This window comes from Macaca mulatta, chromosome 5, assembly GCF_049350105.2.
Source record: "Macaca mulatta isolate MMU2019108-1 chromosome 5, T2T-MMU8v2.0, whole genome shotgun sequence".
NCBI classification, from domain to species: domain Eukaryota; kingdom Metazoa; phylum Chordata; class Mammalia; order Primates; family Cercopithecidae; genus Macaca; species Macaca mulatta.
In genome coordinates this window covers 172,058,150-172,082,852 of record NC_133410.1, presented here as the reverse complement: position 1 = coordinate 172,082,852, position 24,703 = coordinate 172,058,150, and the positions used below count along the sequence as shown (strand labels likewise).

At 37.4% G+C, this 24,703-nt stretch overlaps 1 protein-coding gene across 1 annotated transcript; it reads left to right on the top strand.

The window, feature by feature from the left end:
- The first annotated feature begins 1,613 nt into the window (after positions 1–1,613).
- On the top strand, positions 1,614–4,276 carry TKTL2 (transketolase like 2). The gene has a single exon (XM_001095403.5). The coding sequence runs from the start codon at positions 1,637–1,639 to the stop codon at positions 3,512–3,514; it is 1,878 nt and encodes a 625-aa protein (XP_001095403.2). The 5' UTR covers positions 1,614–1,636; the 3' UTR covers positions 3,515–4,276.
- The last annotated feature ends 20,427 nt before the right edge of the window (positions 4,277–24,703 follow it).

The window sequence follows — 24,703 nt, the reverse complement described above, 5'->3', positions numbered from 1 at the left end:
GGCCTGCTAGAAGAGTTCAATGGCACAAATTCAGTTTTTTACTCATTTATTTTTTTTTAGACAGAGTCTTGCTATGTGGCCCAGCCTGGAGTGCAGTGGCACAATCTGAGCTCACTGCAAGCTCCAACTCCCAGGTTCACGCCATTCTCCTGCCTCAGCCTCCCGAGTAGCTAGGACTACAGGTACCCATCACCACGTCCAGCTAATTTTTTTGTGTTTTTAGTAGACACGGAGTTTCACTAAACCCCATCCTCTATGATTTGTTACTACATGATTTGTTACTACTCCCATCCTCTATGCTGTTTGGGTGGAGGTGGGTGACATCAGTGAATCTGACTTGCTGAACCTGAGGAAACTTCACAGCAACTTGGAGGGACACCCTACCCCCCGACTGCCATTTGTTGACATGGCAACAGGGTTCGTAGGGGTGCTGCATGTGGAATGGCTTGTACTGGCAAGGACTTTGACAAGGCCAGCTACTGGCCTTGTCTGTGCCAGGATGGTCTCAATTTCCTGACCTTGTGATCCACCCGCCTTGGCCTCCGAAAGTGCTGGGATTACAGGTGTGAGCCACAGTGCCTGGCCCACAAATTTAGTTTTTTAAAGCAACTTTGTTTTAAAAATGATTTGTAGTAACAGTCATTAAAAGATAAACTGAGGCACATTAAAATTTTAAAGCATTTATTTAACCATTCAGTGATTCATGAATCTGGTAGCTCCTGATGAAGAAGCCAAGGAGAAGGCTTTTATAGGGTGAATTTGGAAACAAGGGAAAGATATTTAATTGGTTAAAGCGGAGTTACTAGCCTTATTTCGGTCATCCCAGTGGGAAGTCCCTAGTTAGAAGTTAGCTGGCAGTTTCTGATTGATTAAGCTTAAATTTCCTTTTTATCATTTACACTGATTTGGGTTTCCTTTTCTTAGGTAAGAACTCAGTGAGCTGAAGCTACCTCAGCCTACTAGCCTTCTAATTATTTCAACACAGAAATAGTACTTTAGGGCACACTGGAGTTGCAATTCTATTCTGCCATTGGGTGGTTTCAGATTTGTTCTTCCTGTACATTTTGGTCAAATTAGTCATTGTATTTCTTTCCATAAGTCTGAGATTCAGATACTTAGTTTCTCTGAGAAAGTCTCTGTTGAGACAGCATTGCCATGCTGGTCAGACTGAAAGTGACTTTGGATCCTTTCTGTTAATGTTCTGATGTAAAAGAGTGATGTCTCAGATATAGTGTTAATGCATTAAAAAGTACAGCCTCACAAATAGCTTCCTATAATACACAGAAAAATGTCCAGTTTTGAATTTATAACACAGGGAAAGGTAAAAAGAAATTTAATTATGCTTACTAATGTTGAACATGCAAGTGACAAAGTAAATACTAAAAATCCATTCAGTTGGGCTTGGACAGAGAGGGGGAACGGTGCACTTCAGAGGGGGCAGACGACCGCGACCTTTCCGCTTCCTGGGTCTCACGGGAAGCTGCGTTGTGGGCGCCCCCGCTGGTGACTGAGCTCAGGCCTCCAGGCACAGGCAGAGGCGAGGCGAGGGCGGGGCGGTCACGTGACAGCACTGCTCCGGTGGGTTGTGGGGGTGCTGCGGCGCCATTTGCTTTGCCAAACCGACAAAAGAGAGATCATGGCCAACGACGCCAAGCCCGATGTGAAGACTGTGCAGGTGCTGCGGGACGCCGCCAACCGCCTGCGGATCCATTCCATCAGGGCCACATGTGCCTCTGGTTCTGGCCACCTCACGTCGTGCTGCAGTGCAGCGGAGGTCGTGTCTGTCCTCTTCTTCCACACGATGAAGTATAAACAGACAGACCCAGAACATCCGGACAATGACCGGTTCATCCTCTCCAAGGGACATGCTGCTCCCATCCTCTATGCTGCTTGGGTGGAGGTGGGTGACATCGGTGAATCTGACTTGCTGAACCTGAGGAAACTTCACAGTGACTTGGAGGGACACCCTACTCCCCGACTGCCGTTTGTTGACATGGCAACAGGGTCCCTAGGGCAGGGATTAGGTGCTGCATGTGGAATGGCTTATACTGGCAAGTACCTTGACAAGGCCAGTTACCGGGTGTTCTGCCTTATGGGAGATGGCGAATCCTCAGAAGGCTCTGTGTGGGAGGCTTTCGCTTTTGCCTCCCACTACAACTTGGACAATCTCGTGGCGGTCTTCGATGTGAACCGCTTGGGACAAAGTGGCCCTGCACCCCTTGAACATGGCGCAGACATCTACCAGAATTGCTGTGAGGCCTTTGGATGGAATACTTACTTAGTGGATGGCCATGATGTGGAAGCCTTGTGCCAAGTATTTTGGCAAGCAAGTCAAGTGAAGAACAAACCTACTGCTATAGTTGCCAAGACCTTCAAAGGTCGGGGTATTCCAAATATTGAGGATGCAGAAAATTGGCATGGAAAGCCAGTGCCAAAAGAAAGAGCAGATGCAATTGTCAAATTAATTGAGAGTCAGATACAGACCAATGAGAATCCCAGACCAAAACCGCCTGTGGAAGACTCACCTCAAATCATCATCACAGATATAAAAATGACCTCCCCACCTGCTTACAAAGTTGGTGACAAGATAGCTACTCAGAAAACATATGGTTTGGCTCTGGCTAAACTGGGCCGTGCAAATGAAAGAGTTATTGTTCTGAGTGGTGACACAATGAACTCCACCTTTTCTGAGATATTCAGGAAGGAACATCCTGAGCGTTTCATAGAGTGTGTTATTGCTGAGCAAAACATGGTAAGTGTGGCACTAGGCTGTGCCACACGTGGTCGAACCATTGCTTTTGCTAGTGCTTTTGCTGCCTTTTTTACTAGAGCATTTGATCAGCTCCGAATGGGAGCCATTTCTCAAGCCAATATCAACCTTATTGGTTCCCACTGTGGGGTATCCTCTGGAGAAGATGGACCCTCCCAAATGGCCCTGGAGGATCTAGCCATGTTCCGAAGCATTCCTAATTGCACTGTTTTCTATCCAAGTGATGCCATCTCAACAGAGCATGCTGTTTATCTAGCTGCCAATACCAAAGGAATGTGCTTCATTCGAACCAGCCAACCAGAAACTGCAGTTATTTATACCCCACAAGAAAATTTTCAGATTGGCCAGGCCAAGGTGGTCCGCCACAGTGTCAATGATAAAGTCACAGTAATTGGAGCTGGAGTTACTCTCCATGAAGCCTTAGCAGCTGCTGACCATCTTTCTCAACAAGGTATTTCTGTCCGTGTCATCGACCCATTTACCATTAAACCCCTGGATGCCGCCACCATCATCTCCAGTGCAAAAGCCACAGGCGGCCGAGTTATCACAGTGGAGGATCACTACAGGGAAGGTGGCATTGGAGAAGCTGTTTGTGCAGCTGTCTCCAGGGAGCCTGATATCCTTGTTCATCAGCTGGCAGTGTCAGGAGTGCCTCAACATGGGAAAACTAGTGAATTGCTGGATATGTTTGGAATCAGTACCAGACACATTATAGCAGCCGTAACACTTATTTTAATGAAGTAAACTAAGCTTATTTCTAAAAAGTCAAGTCTATTGGCTTTGGTCCAAAAGCACTGGTATCTTTGTATTAAATTCATGCTTATTGTTACAAAACCATTATTTATACCTATACAGTTGTACTGTTTCTTTTAAAGCAAAGCCATTTAATATCTTTCTTCATTCCTAATTTGGAAATTAAAGTTTACCTTTCTGTTAATCTATGTATAAATGTTACTCTGAGTTATTAATGTGGATTTTAAAATTGTAAGCAATAGAATAGGAAATAAAACAACTATCTAATACAAATATTTCTGATAAGACTACAAATATCTGATTGAGTTGAGGATTAAGGTAGAGGTAACTATATCTTAAATGAGTATGATTTCTTTGTAAGTTAAAAAAATTGAAATTTAATTTTAGACTTCAATAGTCAAAAGTTTTGAAGGCTGTTTGAGCTTTTGTATAATGCCATCCTATACCTGCAGTTTTACAAATAATATTTGACTGCAGTTGCCTTGGAAATTCCTCCAAAGTTTGCCTTCATCTCCCCTCTACAGTTTGGAGGTGATGGTGCAGCAGTGAAAGCTCTTATGATGCACCACACTGCTTGTGGTGTTCTGTGAAGAGATGAAAGTATAACTGGTTCTAGTTTGCACACTACACACATAGTTTTGTGAAGCTTCAGAAATGTTTTGTTTTTTCCTTGTGGCCAAACCAGATTATTAATCTGATTATATTCATCTACTAATGATACTAAAGTCAATGTAATAAAGCATTTAAAAATCAGATACTTTAGTCTGTGCTGTGTATGTGAGATTTGATTTCTTCCTGATGAAATCCTAAATAAGGGAGAACTTGTGTCTAAATGAGAAGCAGAGAGAGTCATGTCCCCCAGAAGCAAACCTGGAAAAAGGTTGAAGCTGGAGATAAGTCACTAGAGAAGATTGTATGGACTAAAAAGCCATCCCTTAAGCAGACTCCTGACTGTTGGCTGTGAGTGTGTAAATATACGCTTGGAGTACAAGAAAGTACCAGTCCAGGCAAATCACAGATGGACCCAAGGTTCCGCACTAAATTAAAATTACTCTGTGTCTATGTCAAGTAATTATTTCCTTATTTTTATTACCCTCATTAAGTTCTTTGGGGGCATAACAAATTTGTCTCAGCAATCATTGTCTTAGGAGGAATAATAGAGTCAAAAAATATTAATACTAACCTGGGAATTAGAGAAACCAGGCTCTTCTCATCTACTACTACCTGTTTTCTCTAAGCTGATTTCCTCTTTTGTAAAATGATTGTGAAAATTGCTCTGTTTTTCATAAGATTTACAAATTACTTTATAGAAATAAAAAGTTGATATAAAATCATTATAGAAATTTAGAAAATGCAAATAAGTAAAATATGTTTACCCCACATTTCACACACAAAAAATCCATTTAATTGTATTTACTGGCATGTGTTCTGTACATGCTATGAAAGTGGGCATGTAAAATGATCTGTTTCCAACCAAACATGCATAAGCACACCTTTAATAATGACAGTGTATCAGGTTCTTTATGTCTAATGGAATCTCAGACACCACCAGAAATTATATATATTTTTTGTAGCAGGGTGGGGAAGCCCGTAGTAATCTCTCCTGTAAAGACTCTGTTTCACAGGTTATCAACCATAGGCTATGAGCTCCAGAGAGAAGAAATAGCAGGTGAGTCTTATGTCCACAATTCTTCAAGTAAGAATCATATCCGGTTTTGTTATATTGAATGTTCTCTAGCTTTGAATCTGTCCTGAAATCTTTTAAGTGTCCATGGGAATCTTAGGAGAGAATCATCCTGACAGATGCTAACCCTTGACTGCTAAAGTTTATGAAGATGTAGTTTTTTTTTTGTTTTTTTTTTTTTTTTTTTTTGAGACGGAGTCTCGCTCTGTCGCCCAGGCTGGAGTGCAGTGGCGCGATCTCGGCTCACTGCAAGCTCCGCCTCCCGGGTTCACGCCATTCTCCTGCCTCAGCCTCCCGAGTAGCTGGGACTACAGGCGCCCACAACCGCGCCCGGCTAATTTTTTGTATTTTTAGTAGAGACGGGGTTTCACCGTGGTCTCGATCTCCTGACCTTGTGATCCGCCCACCTCGGCCTCCCAAAGTGCTGGGATTACAGGCGTGAGCCACCGCGCCCGGCCCCGAAGATGTAGTTTTGATGAACAACATGATCACTGGTTTAACTCTGGCCTTCTATTCATTGTTTTTGCTGTGAAGGTCTATTAAATTATCAATAACCTGGTGATATTCCAGGGACAGCTGTGGACACCGGCAGCTGCCTTGCTTGTGTTTACAGTTCTAAAGGCTGCAGTTATCTGAGAGTGACACTGATCATTTACATGGTGAATGGCTCCCTAGTCATTTCCTGATATCTATGACCCTCAGAGATAGCAAAAGAAGGAATCAGTACACTGAACTTTCATTTTATGTTACCTTATTTAAATGTATCAATGGCTCTTAAGCTACATGGAAATTCAATGGAGAGCCCTATTTGGGAAAAAAATATAATTTTTTAAAAAGTAAGACTCAATATTTCTGATTTTAAAATTATGTAAGAGTAATGTGAAATACTCACTGAGTCTTAGTTATCTCAGTTTGCTGGACTTTACAGGAATCACCAAATTCTCCAGAGTCCAATCAGAAAGGGTTTGATTTGAGAAGTTGAGAAGTATTTAACTGTTTTGGTGGCCTTTACTGTCATGATGTGGAAGAAAGGTCCTGCCACATTTTTGTGGTAGAATGGGAGAGTGTACTGTTCTTAGAGGAAAACTATCTTCTCCATCCTCCCATAAGAGAGGGGAGGAGGCACTGAACCAATTCTCTTTACTGACATTGGTAGGGGAGAGTTTCTATAAGAGAATTGCTCACGAGGTTTGGCGTTAACACCAAGAAGGGGAGATAGGTATTTCGTTGCAAGGTTGGATGTTGATTTAGACATGGGTTTGGTTTCCTGACAATAGATAGAACTACTGGGTTGGAGCAGAACAGGTTGGCAAACACTGACAGTAGGCAAAATCTGTCACCACCTGTTTTTATATCACTGTAAGATAAGAATGGTTTTTACATTTGAAATGGTAGAAACAATTAGAAGAGAAGTACTATTTCATTACATATGAAATTCAGATTTCAGTGTCCATGAATAAAGTTTTATTGGAACATAGTGATGCTCATCCAATTGTGTATTGTCTGTGGCTGCTTTGGAGCTACAGTGACAGAGTTGAGTAGTAATAATAGTCACCATATAGTCTGCATAGCCTAAAATATTTACAACCTGACTTTTTAGAGTAAAGGTTTGCAAACCCTGGGTGAGAGCACTGGGGAGAGATGAGGGTGACAGTATAGACATGTGGAGGGGATAAGGGCTCACCCCTTGAGGCCCAGGCCTCAAGGCCACCTCTATATTTGACTAGACAGTGTTAATAAGATTGGAGGTTGCAGGCTTGTCAGAGAGCACCACACTAAGAGTAGAGAGGTACATGCCTCAGAAATTCTGTGTGATGCCTGCAATTTGGGAACAATAGAAAAGTGTCCCCCAGAAAAGGACCACCAACTGTTAAAGAGTATTTACTTACTCTTAAACCCTTCAGTTGGGATCAGTTGGCTCTAAACCTTCCTGAGTTTTTACATAGATTCACAGGGTTGTTTAACAGAGAGTGGGCAGTAATCTATTTGGAGAAACTATAGAAACTATTGGAAAGAAAGATGGAGAAAAGTTGTGAGAAAACTCTCTTCAACTCTCACTGTCATAACAACGGGGGAGAGAGGGAAAACTGAGATTGTAGCTTTAAAAGGTGTATAGTTAAATTTTAATACAATAAAGCTGTTTTAATTACTGAAAATGACTGAAACAGTTATGAAATTATAGACAACATTAAAGGTAATTTATATAAAATGGGTGGGATACGGGAAGTTTCAACAGAATACAGATGATAGAGGTTAATGTAAAAATAAAACTATTTTGTGATTGTATATACCAGAGTTGAGTAACTGCAATCAAACTGGTTATCCTAAGAAGAAACATAATTCTTTGCACAATATATTTACCTATTATAAATTTAATATTTGTAATATTGAAATATTTTTGTAATAAGTTCATAAAAATGATTTATGATAAGATTAAAACAAAACTTTATTTTTGTTTCCCTCTATCCCTTTAAAGGGAATTTAACGTGGGTAAACTTACTGTGGTTCTGAATGGAAAGTTGGAGAGATCCTGTGACTTTCCCATTTGCTCTTAGGTAGTAGAAAGTGCTATAGCTACTTTACGTCACAAAAATCCAATCTGGATTCAGTGATTACAATGTGTCCAGCTTAACATATTAAGCAATGCTTGTCCTGACTAATATTAAGACTTTTGCTTTACTTCACCTGAGTAAAGAGCTATGGTTAGCAGCTGCTGAACCTCAGGAAAGGATGTGTTGTTGCCTTCAGTTTCCTATTCCCTTCCTTTCTCCAAACCGCTACAACTCGCTAGCTGTAGTTGTAGACCAGAAAAGGGCTGGTAGGGGCAGAGGAGAGAGGAGAAATCGCTCTCATTTGGCTGGAAGACTATATGTTCCTTGAGTTTTGAACATGGTTAAAGCTGGTGCATCATTGTACTTATATCTGTATTTTGCATATGCAAGTATTTCTGAAATTTAGAGAACCTTATCACTATGTCATACATTAGAATGAATGCAAACGGTTAGAAGCAAATCTGACAGATATACAAATATTTATTTGCAAGAAGACAGAAAAGCAGCCATGCAATGCATTGTAAGCTCAGGTAAGTTGCCACTCTCTATGGTGAGGCACTTTGACCAACACCCTGGATAAATGTTTGCTCCAAGAGGGGCACAACACCCTGGATAAATCTTTGCTCCAAGAGGGGCATGAGTAGATTTTGTAAAATTCGAAATTATGCAGCAGCCACTATGGCATGGGCACCCACCACTAGAATGGGTGCGGACCTAATGGGAAATCTCCCGGCCTGAAAGGATGTTTTCCTTCCCTGAAGATGCATGACCACACAGAGCTCTAGACTTGGAGTATGGATTCTCTAAAATAAGACTGTTTTATTTTAGATGTCCAGATTCTTATATCTCATGGCTTCAAATGGCGAGTGATATGCATACAATTTCAGGTCAAACCAATATCATGGACACAATGTATTTTCCCAATTAAAAATTATTTTAATATGCGGATTAATAAAAATCTATATTATGAATTACAGATTAGTAATTTCAAAAGTAAATAAGTATCCTAAGCATGTGTATGAAACTTAGCATACACACAGACATTCATTCACATATGTGTTAATCCTGTTAATTTTTGTAATTTTAGTAGAGATGGGGTTTTGCCACGTTGGCCTGGCTGGTCTCGAACTCCTGACCTCAAGTGATCTGCTCGCCTTGGCCTCCCAAAGTGCTGGGATTATAGGCGTGAGCCACTGCGCCTGGCCTATCACACTTCTTATACTTAAGTGTTTCAAAGAAAATAACTAAATGAATAGTAAATGGTACTGTATTGTCATTTTAGAGATGAGGAAGCCAAAGTGCAGATAAATTATGTATTCAAAACTTCCCCAAGGTCACATAGCTGGCAAGTTGTAGAGCCTGAATTTAAAGTTATGTATCTCATATAGTTGTAACGATAATTTTGAAATATGTATTTCATTATCATCCCCATCATCACATATGAGAAAACTTACTCTCAGAAAGAAAATGTTACTTGTCTATTTGTTCCTAAAATTTATTTTTCAATTCGACTATACCTCTTTGCTTCCACATATTTGATTTTCCCCCTGAACTGTGTTTTCTATGGAAGTAGATTTTTTATGCAGTATAAATACTAATTTTATAAAGACAAACTGTTACAAAATAGCAATAGTGTGGCTCCAGCTTTACCACTGTGACCAATTTCTGGAAGAACAGGAAAAGGAAGGGAACAAATGCAAATTTATTCTAGTGCCTTGGCATGGGTCAAGTCTATGCACACATACCCAACCTCTGCAACTACTCTCTAGGTAAGGAATTAATGCCAAATATGTGTTAGGTGTTCATTATATTACAAATCTAATTCAACCAGCTACAAGTGAATTTTATTTATTAGAACTAAAATGTATTTATTAGAAGTTTGCTGATTTGGTTAATTGGTACTTTTACCTTCTTTCTGGACAAATGCAAAGATGTTGGAATACTTTAACTTTGACCAAACCGCCCTCACAGAAATGGTGTTGTTTCCATGTACATTAAATCTTTTCATGTATTTTTGAATTTAAAAAACTAATAAACTGTTTCGATGTCTAGCATTCAAACAATAAAATACACAAATCATTTGTGCACAGCTCAGTGAATTTTCAACAAGTGAATACATTTATCTAACTCATACCTGCTTGAGGAATTATGACATTACAGCACTCTGGAAGTCACTTTCTTGCCCCCGTCCGTGGATTACCTCCTCCTTCCTCCTCAAAGATAACCATTATTTAAACTTCTAACTCTATAGACTATCTTTGCCTGGCTTTGAACTTTATGTAAGTGGAATAATGCAGTATATGCTATTTTATGTCTGGCTTCATTTGCTCAATATAGTGTTTATGGAATTTTCCATATTGTAACCTATATTTGATGTTCATTACATTCTCTTCTGTATAGCATTTCAGATGATGAATATGCCATGGTGTATTTATTTAAATTGTTGATGAACATGTGGGTATATTTATTTGGGGGCTATTACAAGTAGTGCTACTATGAACATTATTGTACCAGTATTTTGGGGAACACATTAACTTATTTTTATTGGTTATACAAATCAAGGAGAATTACTTTCATTGGCTATACATATATTCATCTTTAGGATATACTGCCAAATGTTTTTACATAAATGGGTACTCTATTTTTATTTGCTACTCTTGCAAACTTCTCCATAGTCATTATGCTAATTTATACTCTCATGTCAGAAAATAGGCTGGGTGCAGTGGCTCACATCTGTAATCTCAGCACTTTGGGATGCCGAGGCGGGTGGATCAACTGAGGTCAGGGGTTTGAGACCAGCCTGACCAACATGGTGTAACCCTGTCTCTACTAAAAATACAAAAATTAGCTCGGTGTGGTGGCACGTTCCTGTAATCTCAGCTACTCAGGAGGCTGAGACAGGAGAATCTCTTGAACCTGGGAGGCGGAGGTTGCAGTGAGCCGAGATCTTGCCACTACCCTCCAGCCTGGATGACAGGTGGAGACTCCATTTCAGAAAGAAAAAAAAAAAAACAAAGAAAGAAAAGCGGTGACTTACTCCTGTAATCCCAGCACTTTGGGAGGCCAAGGTGGGCGGATCACGAAGTCAGATCGAGACCATCCTGGCTCACACGGTGAAACCCTGTCTCTACCAAAAATACAAAAAAATTAGCTGGGCATGGTGGTGGGCGCCTGTAGTCCCAGCTACTCGGGAGGCTGAGGCAGGAGAATGGCGTGAACCTGCAAGGCGGAGCTTGCAGTGAGCTGAGATTGCACCACCACACTCTAGCCTGGGCGTCAGAGCAAGACTCCGTCTCAAAAATAAATAAATAAATAAATAACAAAAAATAAGAAAAGAAAAGCTCAGGTGACAACTCAGTCTCCACAACATTTGGTTTTTGTCTTTTCCCTATAGGTTGTTTGTATATTGTTAATTTTTATGAATATATATGTTGGATATACACCTTTTATTGGAATATAGGTATTTCAAATATCTTCTCTCACTATGCGTATTTCCATTTTACTCTGTTAAGAGCTTCTTCTGATGAACAGAAGAGTTAATTTTGATGTCCTATTTATCATTTTTCTCTCTTTGGTTTGCACTGTTTGTATCTGTTTAAAACATCTTTGCCTTCTCCAAGGTTATTGAATATATTTTCTTATGTATTCCTCGCAAATGTTATATTTTTATCTTTTACATACAAATCTACAATTCATCTGGAATTGATCATTGTGTGGGGTGTGAAGTCGGGGTCAAGACGCAATTTTTTTTTTCATATTGACACAACTGCATAGCACTATTTAAAGAAAATACCATCCCTTCACTCAGTGCACCACAGTGTTATTTTTCTCACAAATCAAGGACTGTGCATGTGTAGATCTCTTTCTGTCCTATTGGTCTATTTGCCTATTCTGATGCCCATATAATACTGTTTTAGTTATCATTGCTTTATAATAAGTTTTAATACTCAGCAGGTAAGCTCTCCATTTCCTCTACTTTTTGTTCTTCTTTTTCAAGATTGCCTTGGCTATTGCTGGTCTTTTAATTTTCATATAAATGTTAAAACCAGACTGACAATTTCCACAAAAATTCAGTTGCATCTTGATGCTGTTACATCTGGGTTATAGTTCTTTTTAATCTTCCATTTAGAGAGATCATACTATTAAAAGTCCTATAGGAAGTTAAACTAAAGAGATCTCATTAAAGGGCTTCTAGTAAGTGAAGTTCACTGTCTTCAAACTGAGGTAAGTCTACTTTGGAAGAATCTTGGTATGTTGGCATGGAAGATTTTAAGTGCATCTATTTCCAGGTCCTGAAGTCTATGTTTTCGTTTCTAAAATTGATCTGTTTGCGAATACCCCCTGTCATCATTCCCAATATTGTCTTTCATAATTAACCCCTTTCTACTTTTCAAAATAAAGGCATACTTCTTACCATTCTTAATGTTATCATTCACTGCCAGTTGTGAAATTGTCACAGTGCCAACCAATACTTCAAAATATTGGTTCTGGCAAAATCTCCTTAAATGAAGTCGCTATGAACCAGCAGTAAATCATAGTGTTTTTTCTTGTTTTACTCCTAATAGTGGTTAAAAATGAATCCTGTAATTATTAAGTTAATTTAACCCATAAAAACATGTTATGAATTCTACATACAGATTGGAATGGTGGCAATGATCACAATTTTTCTTTAGTAAAGTCTGTTCTCCCGTCACTCAACTATTGTCAAACCATTGTTGCTGAGTATCTCAGGGGAGCAAAGCCAGGAACAACAGCAAGGAATACTGAAGATGGTAGCACCTGATTCATGCAGTCTACAAGTTCTGACAAGTCTCTATGCTTTATCTGTCTATGAATTGTAGAAATGGAATATTCAAGACTTAGGAAAGGCATTTTCAGTCTTACTAAGGAGAAGAAATCTGGTAAAGACTCTCACTCGGCCGGGCATGGTGGCTCATGCCTGTAATCCTAGCACTTTGGGAGGCTGAGGTGGGCAGATCATGAGGTCAGGAGTTCAAGACCATCCTGACCAACATGGTGAGACACTGTCTGTACTAAAAATACAAAAATTAGCCAAGCGTGGTGGCGGGTGCCTGTAATCCCAGCTACTCAGGAGGCTGAGGCAGGATAATCGCTTGAACTCGGGAGGTGAAGGATGCAGTGAGTTGAGATCCTGCCACTGTATTCCAGCCTGGGTGACAGCGAGACTCTGTCTCAAAAAAAAAAAAAAAAAAAAAAAAAGACTCTCATTCATTTGTGTCTATAGTATGAAATTTTACTTTATATGATAAGACAGAGGAAGTTAAAATTTGCTATGTATTTCTGAAAGACCAGTAGATTGTTTTCTTTTTTGCCTACTATTTATTTAGATTCACAGGAGACATCTGTTTCTTGATTTGTGACAAAATTCCTGGATAATGTACAGCTATGTGCATTTTTTCATGTGGGTATAAGATTCCCACTTGTCACTGATACACCACAGCTTTGTTTATTTATCAGTAACATTCCTTGTTATCTCTCATGGTGTGCATTTGTTCCATGAACTTACTAGATTTACATTAACCTAACTTCCATATATTGTGGATTATACTGTATAGAGCATTTAAAAGATAACAATCAATATACTTGTTTTAATCCTTATATTTACTTTCAGTCCAATATCCCCTCCTATTTTTTTATGTTAATTTCCATAAATTAGGTAAAAAACTGCTCTCTTAATAGTAGAAATCTTAAGTGCATGTACTGGACAAAATGTACTGCTATTGCAATCTAGGACAGTCTAGGGCAGAGTGCCCTGGACTTTAGAAAACCTACTTCTTTTAGTCAGAATTAATTTATCCCTTTCAGATGTGATATGCCATTTTAATTTTATTGGATGTAATAAAATATGTTTAACAACTGAATCGTAAAAGGAAACATTAGTAATATGACCAAAGCTACATCCTTAAAATAATAATTAAAAATTAAATGTAACCTTAAAGTTTCTAGGAGTATGTGAGGAGAAAAATTTTAATTCCACAACTTTAGTTTATTGGGGCTCATTTGTACCAGTAGAGATGACAAATTGCTGGCTTGGGAAATGAATCCAGCCCATAAAAGTCATCCTATTTCAGCAACAAGGCTTTTCTTTATTTTTTCGAACATTGAATTTGTACTGAAACAACTATAGAAAATTGATTTCCTTTGCTTCCTCTCCACTCTCCCACCCTACTTTCTTAAATCTGTTTCACAAACTTTTCTGTGCCCGGCTCCTGAATCAAGCATTTATTTTTCTATTCAAGTGTCAATTTGTAAGGAGATTGTATGGATAATGAGTAAATAGCATTGATGGGCATTTGGGTTGGTTCCAAGTCTTTGCTATTGTAAATAGTGCTGCAATAAACACACATGTGCATGTGTCTTTATAGAAGAATGATTTATAATCCTTTGGGTATATACCCAGTAATGGGATTGCTGAGTCAAATGGTATTTCTGGTTCCAGATCCTTGAGGAATCACCACACTGTCTTCCACAATGGTTGAACTAATTTACACTCCCACCAACAGTGTAAAAGCATTCCTATTTCTCCACATCCTCTCCAGCATCTGTCTCACTCGTAAGTGGGAGTTGAACAATGAGAACATATGGGCACAGGCAGGGGAACATCACACACTGGGACCTGTCAGGGGATTGGGGGCAAGGGGAGAGGTAGCATTAGGAGGAATACTGAATGTAGATTATGGGTTAGTGGATGCAGCAAACCTCCATGGCACATGTATACCTATGTAACAAACCTGCACGTTCTGCACGTGTATCCCAGAACTTAAAGTATAATGAAAAGAAGAGTAAATAGCTTCTTTAACAAAGTACAAACTCTATTTGTAAGAAAGTATAATATTTTACTGAAGCACACAGAAAATAAGATCTGAGTAGATGTCAAAATAAACTACTTCTAGGATGGAAAGTCTCAAAATAATAAAAATGCCAATTCTTCTCAAATGAATGAGTCAGATAAAATACCAAAAGGATGTGTGGGGAGTGGGTAAGGTGTATTAGGGTGGTAAGGATGAGGAGAAAATAGATTGGTTCTAAAGTTTTTGTAATAAAATAAATGCCTGAACATTGCCAAGACATTTTGAAAAAGAAAAATAATAGTACTAACTACATAATTTGAGGGGCCTAATGCAAAATAAAAATACAAAACCCTTTGTTAAATATATTAAGAATTTCAAGTCAGCAAGAGCAGAGAATTACACCTAGTGTAGAAGTCTGCACTACTGCACAGGTTGCACGCGGATGAAGCTGGTCATGGATATGACCATTCGGTGAGATCTACAAATGGATTAATGGACATATAGAGATATGTTCACTGTTTTGTTAGAGACTATGATGACTAGTTCACAATTCTTTTGTGTGCTTTTTGTTTGCCTAGTTTAATCTCAAATGAATTAAGAAGTTGGGCTTCAACAGGAAAAATAACAGCTTTTTGATACCTGAATCAGTGAATCCCATTGTTTCTCTGTCTCTTGTGTCTCTTGACCTATGGCCAAAATTCTCCTATGTATGAGAATATTAATAACTTAGATTATAAGTAACTTTAAAGGAATTGTATTTCAATGGGCTTATAGAGATAAATCAGTGCTTATATAAATCAAATATTCCTAAAGTTTCAAGAAAACAAAGATATTAAACTTATAAAAAATTTTAGGTCTAAAATTTATTTTCTTTTTTTTTTAAGTAATATTAATTAATATTTAATTAAATATATATACACACATAACATATACATATATAACACTGAAGATCCCAACATTCCACATCTGTGTATACACAGACACACACATACCATTAGAAGCTCTTGCACATGTGCACCAGGAGAGTTGTGCGAAATGGTTGTAGTAGCACTGGGTAATATAAAGAACTGAAAAAAAAAACCCAAATGTTCATCAACAGTAAAATGTATAAATATATCGTGATACCTTTATATAGTGGAATGCTACATAGCAATAAAATGCATGAGTTACAGCTGCATGAAAGAACTTGAATGAATCTCAACAGTACCATGTTGAACAAAATAAAAGTCAATGAATACAGCATTATTTAATTAATACAAATTGCGGAATGTTCAAAAGTAAACATAAGTTGAGCTGCAACTCTATGTGGTACAACCCTAAAGAAAAGCAAGAAAATAAAATACACAAAAGTGAGGAAAATGGTGACCACTGAGGGACAGAAGTGAAAAAAAATAACATTACCATTGAAGTCCTGTGTACCCCTTCCTGAGCTTCTTTCTTTCACTTCTGTCCCTAAAATTTATTTTCTTACAAAAACTATCTTAGAAATGTTTTAAGGATTCAAGCTAAGTTAACTTAAGATTAATCTGTAAGCAAATAAGCCCAGTCTAACAATTTTGTTTTAACTAAAAAACTGTCTTCTGGTTAATCGATGTTAAGTTTAAGACCAACTTATATTTTATTATCTTTGAGTTTGTTTTTCATAAACTTAAATAGGCTTACTTGATTATGAAAATGTAAGTTTTTATGCACCTTAATTGTATTATTATTCTGATAAACATTGTTTCAAGACTAATCATATTTTGTCATATGTCAGCATAAAAATAATTTCTAAGACCTTTAGGTAACTTAAAACCTCATTGATATAAAGTTGTGTTAATTAATACATAATCATTAGATATATATTTTTTAAATAAACAATGATAGCAAAACATAATAAGAAAACTTGGAAAGTAAATTTTATTCCCCTTGATTTATCATACCTGAGACTGAATAAAAGTCTGTAAAATGTGTTAAAATTTTACAAAGTTTGCTCAATTTTTATAGCCTTGCTTCTTCCTTGGGCTATAGATTAACACCTTTGTCCACAATATGAAAATATTTTCAATTATAAAAGAACTAATATTCTTTTTAATTGTGGAGCCCATTTTTTTAAAAGCATTTTATTATAACTTTTATTAAGTATGTAACCAAGTATTGTTTATCAGACCATATCTTAATCAAGTGTCTAAATCTCCTCTTCTATTTTCTTTCCTGCATTCCTCAAATCAGATTCTAAATACATAAAAAATAAATGCAATTGTCAGGATATCTTTTATACCTGAAAATATTTTGAGATAGCCCAAAGAGCACCTGGAAAATAATTTTTTTTTTCACCTTATAAATAGAAGTACTGGAAAGCATTTGGTTTGTTTGATATATTACTATGGTAACAGTTGCATGGGAATAGTTACTGATTCTCAGCCTTCATTGACCTAACTTTGTATAGGTGAAATATTATTAATATCAATATTTAAGAAATTGCATGCTTTTTGGAAGGTTAGAGAGAGTGGTTAATGTCCTCACTGTCCACAATATGTTTCAACCTCAAGAGAAACAGTTATCAAAACTCTTTGGAATATTTGTCCAGTCTTTGTATAGCTTACAGTTTCCTATTTTGCCCAATATTTGATAATAAATAGTAGTCATAATTTCAGTTATTATTTAAAATGTCAATTGATGGTAATTTTTTTTAATTCAAATATAACATCTTCTAGACAGTAGTTCTCAATTTTCTCCATTGAGCATACATATCAGACTTACCCTTGGAGTTAGAGAGAAATACAGATGTCTAGGCCCTACTCTGGACTTATTGGATCTTTTTTGCTTTACATCCTTGATCTATAAAATTAAGTCTTGGAATCACTCTATCACATATCTTGAATTTTTCTCTTAATAAAAATCATGTTCATACATTTGTGTAAAGCGGATGAGATATTCGATGGCTTGAAAATAGGCTTAATTATCGACCTTAGGAATATTTTTGTCTAACTATGATCTTGGGAGAGTGCTGTTGTTTGTTTTGTACGTCTCGGAAACAATTTTTTTGTCACTTGCATTATTCTTGTTTTGAACCCTCATTCGACCTCTCTAATTTAACTGTTATTAAGAATAAATTAACTACAGCCATTTTAAATATCCATCATCCACAGACAGTTTTCATTTGAACCTGATGCTTGCCTGAAGTCTCCTCCAAAACCTAAAAGTCAGAGATATTTTCTTCAACAAGAAAAATACTTTTAGAGACTTAAGTAAGGGACTCTATTAGGTACTTAAACTACTGACTATCCAGATAACAGACTCTTGAAGACAGACTTCTGAGTAGATATCGTTTAGACAACTTTCAAACATATCAGTGGACTGAATCAGGATACCCAGAACTCAATTCTAGACAAGAAGTAGATGATATAATGTAACTGCTAATTCATGATCCCTCAGGACAACAATTAATGACTAAATGAACTAATGGGGGAAAATGTATTATGGTTATCTGTTTGGAGTATTGTTTATTTTGTTTTTACAATTTTTTTTTAGATATATAAGGAAGCTACTTCTCTTTCTTCTTAAGCTATCTAATCAACACTGATTTTACAAATTCCAGTGAAACATTTTAGAAATAATATCTGATTCTCATGACACCCTCTCCTGCTAGAATTGGAAAATTGAAGTAGATCTCCTTTTTTTTTTTTGTGGTAAGTTACCTTATGGTGATTAGTTGCATATATTTGGTAAGAAACTGTCCTCCTTCTTACCAAGTAATAATTGGACAAATCAATTATGCATCCACCCCAATATGGAGTATCATATCTGAGAATGGTGATTATCAAGTCAGGTATGTTAAAGTACAGATATTTTAAAGAACAAAGATCAATGTTCCTGTGGGACCAATGCCTATGGAGTCCTCCCAGGCAAACTGGCTTGGTACAGGTGGAAAGAAAGGCAAGAAACCTTAATAAATTTATAGTCCTTAAGAAAAAAAAAATCCATCCCTGTTCTTAGCTACTATGGTGAAAACTGGCAGAAAGAGATTCTGGACTTGTGTTCCTAGCTTCAGGACAGCAAATAATAGAGGCTTTCACACACTGGGAGCCTTCAGTCTAATATCTCTCATCTACAATTTAAATACTGCATGCATTTCTTATCCTTTCTTTTATTCTTTCTTCCACACTCTACACAATCAGAATACTTGAAATTAATACCGTAAAGACATGTCCTCTATCATATGTATACAACATACCACTCCTGGCCGGGTAATTCCAGCACTTTGGGAGGTCAAAAAAAAAAAAAAAAAAATTAGCCGGGCTTGGCAGCATATGCATCTGTAGTCCAAGGTACTCAGGAGGCTGAGGCAGGAGAATTGCTTGAACCTGGGAGGTGGAGGTTGCAGTAAGCTGAGATCACGCCATTCCACTCCAGCCTAATAACAGAGCTGGACTCCGTCTCAAAAAAAAAAAAAATTCAGTTGCAGCGATAATAGCTTCTCTTTGTTGTGTAATATAAAGTTCATGAATTTCCAGTCAAGACATTGGCTGTTTGGGCTTCTTTTTGCTGGGTCCACAGAGATCAGATACTGTGGTACTACTGCCCAATATGGCATCATTGCATATTGACTGGCAATATTCTGATCTGGACACAGCTTGGCCAACATCTTATCTTCATTCTGTTCTCTGAGGGACATCCCATAATTTCAGCAGTACTTTCTCCCTTTCTCCTTTTCAAGGCTTACTTCTATCTAATTTTTGTGTATGTGTGTGTGCTTCTATTACTTTTTATATTCTTGGGACCTTACTCCATTAACTATCCCTTCCTTTTTCTAGAACCTTCAAGAGAACAGATGCAATAGCAAAAGGAAGGTAGAATTCAGATACAATAGCTAAGGATGAAGGAAGTGAAGAGAAAATTAAGCCAATAACATATGACAAGACTTTTGAGAATTTTTTCTACTAAGAAGATCCCGTAAAAAGTAATAGGCTTATGAAAATGGCTTTTTAAGATTAGCGGAGGCAGAGGCATGGTACAGGCTTAGAAATCAATGGTGAGAGAATGCTATAAAATTTCTAGAGATGAAGGCATTGAAAGAAGGAGTGGCTTTGAGTTAAGAAAGAAAAGGATTAACATCATAGAAGCTTTGAGATAGCAACAAGATAATAATGATATTTAAATTTACAGAGGAAAGTTGAATAGGAAGGTATAGAAAGTATACTGAGGAAGTATTGATAAGGAAATGTGTAAGACTCCAGGTTATCCACGAAGCAGCGGTGACATACTCTACAGATTTGTTCATAAACTGTAGAGTTTACAAATCACAATCTAAGAACTCCAAATGTCACTTATGCCCATTATATCAGTCATCTTCATTCTTGACCCTTTCCAGCTTTGCACTTATATCTTAAAAATCTATTTCTTCCCTCATAAAATAAAGGGAATATAGCTGTTGGTGCTAGCTTACGTTTATCTTTAAAACTCCTTCTTAGGTAAGCCACATCCAATATTTTTAAAGACTATTTCTCAGCCATACATGTATTCAGTGGAAGATGGAACACAGCTCTACAGTATTGTCTTCAATCTTAAAGCATTCTCCTAAAAGCTTTCCTTTCACTGTCCTCGCTTTGATCTTAAGTGCACTTTCTAAGCATCCATAAGACTAAGACTTGTATCACTTTCCATTTTCAAATAATGACTTGAATTAGATTGTATAACATATTTCCTAACCATTTAGAATTGCTGTTCCTTCTGGACTTGTGTCCTTCAGCATGGCTATTTTGGAATAGAAATAGAAAATAAATCCCTTAGCAATCAACAGATGGGTTTACCATTAATCATAAGAGAGCAATAGCAAAATATGCTTTATGACCAATGTTGACACCTGTTTTTTGGGATTTAGCTAAATTATACACTGATAGCTGTACCTTTAATTTTTATACCCTCAAATAAAGTGTTTTAACACCTCCTTTTTATCACCTTATCTGCCTCTTGACTTCAGAATTTCTCCATATATTCATTTACTTTTACACTCTGCAATCATCTGATGAATACATGTACTATGTACAAAATACCCTGTTGGCTTTAGAGATAGAGAGATTAAAAAAAAAAAAGATTTGGGCACTGAGGTAGAACTCACTTCAGGAGGAACCATACATTTATGGTAACATCTGTAAAACACAAAGAAATATTAAATCAAAACATAAAATTTCCATTTTTGTTGGCCAAAATTAGTCAAATATTGCATATTATTGTGGTTTAGCCTAAGACTATAACATGCTGTAGTATATTGGAAGCTTTGCTTAAGGTATTGTGAAAAATGTCAGGAAATGAATGTTAATCAGGCAGTAAAAAGATTGAGAAAGAATATGATAATTTTAGATGAGGGAAAAAGTATATTCTATACAAAGCAAAAATCTTTTAGATTCGGAGGCATAAAGTAACATATTCTAGGAAGTATAAGAAGCATGTAGCTGTTGAGAGAGCTAGCCAGACAATCTGGGTGTAAAATTTACTCTACTGCTTATGAGCTATAAGACTAAGACTATAATTAAGGCTATATAAAATTTATCATATTATATTACGTCATTTTATATATATATATATACACACACACACAGGCATACATCATTTTATTGCACTTTGCTTCACTGCACTTCACAGATACTTTGTTGTTGTTTTTTGTTTTTCAAATTGAAGGTTTGTGGCAACTCTGTATTGAGCAAGACTGTTGGTGCAATTTTTCCAACAGCATGTGCCCACTTTGTGCCTCTGTGTCACGTTTTGGTAATTATCACAGTATTTTAAACTTTATTATTATTATATCTATTATAGTGATCTGTGATCAGTGATCTTTGATGTTACTATTGTAATTGTTTGGGGGCACCACAAACCATACCCATATAAGATGGTGAACTTAATCAATTAATGTTTTATGGGTTCAGATTGCTCCACATACCAACCATTTCTCTATCTCTCTCCCTCTCCTTGGGCCTCTATCCCGAGACACAAAAGTATTGAAATTAGGCCAATAAGTAATCCTACAAAGGCCTCCAAGTGTTCAAGTAAAAGGAAGAGTTTCACATCTTTCACTTTAAATAAAACACAAGGAATAATTAAGCTTAGTGAGGAAGGGACTTCAAAAGCCAAAATAAGCCAAAGGTTAGGCTTCTTACACCAAACAGTCAAGTTGGGAATGCAAAGGAAAAGCTCTTGAAGGAGATTAAAAGTGCTACTCCAGTGGACACAGGGTTCATAAGAAAGTGAAACAGCCTTATTGCTGATATGGAAAGACTTTGTGTGGTTTGGATAGAAGATTAAACCAACCACAACAATTCTGTAAGCCAAAATCCAATCCAGAGCAAGGCCCTAGTGCTCTTCAATTCTACGAAGGCTGAAAGAGGTGAGGAAGCTGCAGAAAAAACTGTGAAGCTAGCAGAGATTGATTCATGAGGTTCAAGGAAGGAAGCCATCTCTATGATATAAAAGTGCAAGGTAACTTTGGGAGGCCGAGTCAGGCGGATCACCTGGTCAAGAAATCGAGACCATCCTGGCCAACATGGTGAAACCCTGTCTCTACTAAAACTACAAAAGTTAGCTGGGTGGGGTGAAACACGCCTGTAGTCCCAGCTGCTTGGGAGGCTGAGGCAGGAAAATTGCTCAAACCCAGGAGATGGATCTTGCAGTGAGCTGAGATCGTGCCACTGCACTACAGCCTGGCCATAAAGTGACACTCCATCTCAAAAAAAAAAAATGCAAATCGAAACCACAATGAGATACCATCTCACACCAGTTAGAATGGCAATCATTAAAAAGTCAGGAAACAACAGGTGCTGGAGAGGATGTGGAGAAATAGGAACACTTTTACACTGTTGGTGGGATTGTAAACTAGTTCAACCATTATGGAAAACCATTATGGCGATTCCTCAAGGATCTAGAACTAGATGTACCATATGACCCAGCCATCCCATTACTGGGTATATACCCAAAGGATTATAAATCATGCTGCTATAAAGACACATGCACACGTATGTTTATTGTGGCACTATTCACAATAGCAAAGACTTGGAATCAACCCAAATGTCCATCAGTGACAGACTGGATTAAGAAAATGTGGCACATATACACCATGGAATACTATGCAGCCATAAAAAAGGATGAGTTTGTGTCCTTTGTAGGGACATGGATGCAGCTATAAACCATCATTCTTAGCAAACTATCACAAGAACAGAAAACCAAACACCGCATGTTTTCACTCATAGGTGGGAACCGAACAATGAGATCACCTGGACTCGGGAAGGGGAACATCACACACCGGGGCCTATCATGGGGAGGGGGGAGGGGGAAGGGGGGAGGGATTGCATTGGGAGTTATACCTGATGTAAATGACGAGTTGATGGGTGCTGACGAGTTGATGGGTGCAGCACAGCAACATGGCACAAGTATACATATGTAACAAACCTGCATGTTATGCACATGTACCCTAGAACTTAAAGTATAATAATAATAAAAAAAAATATGCAAGGTGAAACAGCAAGTGCTAATATAGAAGCTGCAGCAGATCATTCGGAAAATCTAGCTAATACTGTCTGTGATTTCTCCTGGCAGCATTTTGTAGTTTTCTTTGTAGAGGTCTTTCACCTCCTTGGTTAGTTATATTTCTAAGTATTTTGTTTTATTTTAATTTTTTGCAGCTATTATAAAAGGGGTTGAGCTTTTGATTTGATTCTCAGCTTGGTTACTGTTGGTGTATAGCAGTCTTACTGATTTGTGTAAGTTGATTTTGTATCCTGAAACTCTATTGAATTTATTTATAAGATCTCAGAGCTTTTTGGAGGAGTCTTTAGGGTTTTCTAGGTATATGATCATATAATCAGTGAACAGTGACAGTTTGGCTTCCTCTTTACCAATCTGGATGTCTTTTATTTCTTTCTCTTGCCTGATTGCTCTGGCTATGACTTCCAGAACTATGTCGAATAGAAGTGGTGAAAATGGGCATTTTTCTCTTGTTCCAGTTCTCAGAGGGAATGCTTTCAACATTTCCTGGTTCAGTATAATGTCGGCTGTAAGTTTGTCATAGGTGGCATTTATTAGCTTAAGGTATGTACGGTCTATGCCAGTTTTGCCGAGGGTTTTACACATAAAGCCATGCTGGATTTTGTCAATTGGTTTTCTTGCATCTATTGAGATGACCATATGATTTTTGTTTTAAATTCTGTTTATGAGGTGGATCACATTTATTGACTTGCATATATTAAACCATCCCTGCATCCCTGGAAGAAACCCACTTGATCATGGTGGATTATTATTCTATTTTTGATATGCTGTTGTATTCAGTTAGTATTTTGTTGAGGGTTTTTGCATCTATGTTCGTCAGGGACATTGGTTTGTAGTTTTCTTTCTTTATTATGTCATTTCCTGGTTTTAGTATTAGAGTGACACTGACTTCATAAAATGATTCCCTCTTTATCTTTTGGAATAGTTTCAATAGGATCGGTACCAATTCTTCTCTGAATGTTTCATAGAATTCAGCTGTGAATCCATCTGGTCCTGGACTTTTAAAATTACCGTTTCAATCTCACTGCTTGTTATTGATCTGTTCAGAGTTTCTATTTCTTCCTGGTTTAATCTAGGAGGTTGCATATTTCCAGGAATTTATCCATCTCCTCTAGGTTTCCTAGTTTGGACACGTAAAGGTGTTCGTAGCAGTAGCCCTGAGTAATCTTTTGTATTTCTGTGGTGTCAGTTACAATATCTCCCATTTCATTTCCAGCTGAGCTTAATTAGATCTTCTCTTCTTTTCTTGGTTAATCTTGCTAACAGTATGTCAATTTTGTTTATCTTTTCAAAGAACCAGCTTTTTGTTTCATTTATCTCTTCCTGTTTGTTTCAATTTCATTTACTTCTGCTCTGATCTTGGTTATTTCTTTTCTTCTGCTGGGTTCCGGTCTGGTTTGTTCTTGTTTCTCTAGTTCCTTGAGGTGTGACCTTAGGTTGTCTATTTGTGCTCTCTCAGACTTTTTGATGTAGGCATGAACTTTTCTCATAGCAGTGCCTTTGCTATATCCCAGATGTTTTGATAGATTGTGTCATTATTATTGTTCAGCTCTAGAAATGGAACAACAAAGCCTGGATGACAGCACATGTATTGATAGCATGGTTTACTGAATAT

Coding starts and splice junctions, on each gene's coding strand:
- TKTL2 (XM_001095403.5), top strand. CDS start 1,637: ATGGCCAACGACGCCAAGCCCGATGTGAAGACTGTGCAGGTGCTGCGG.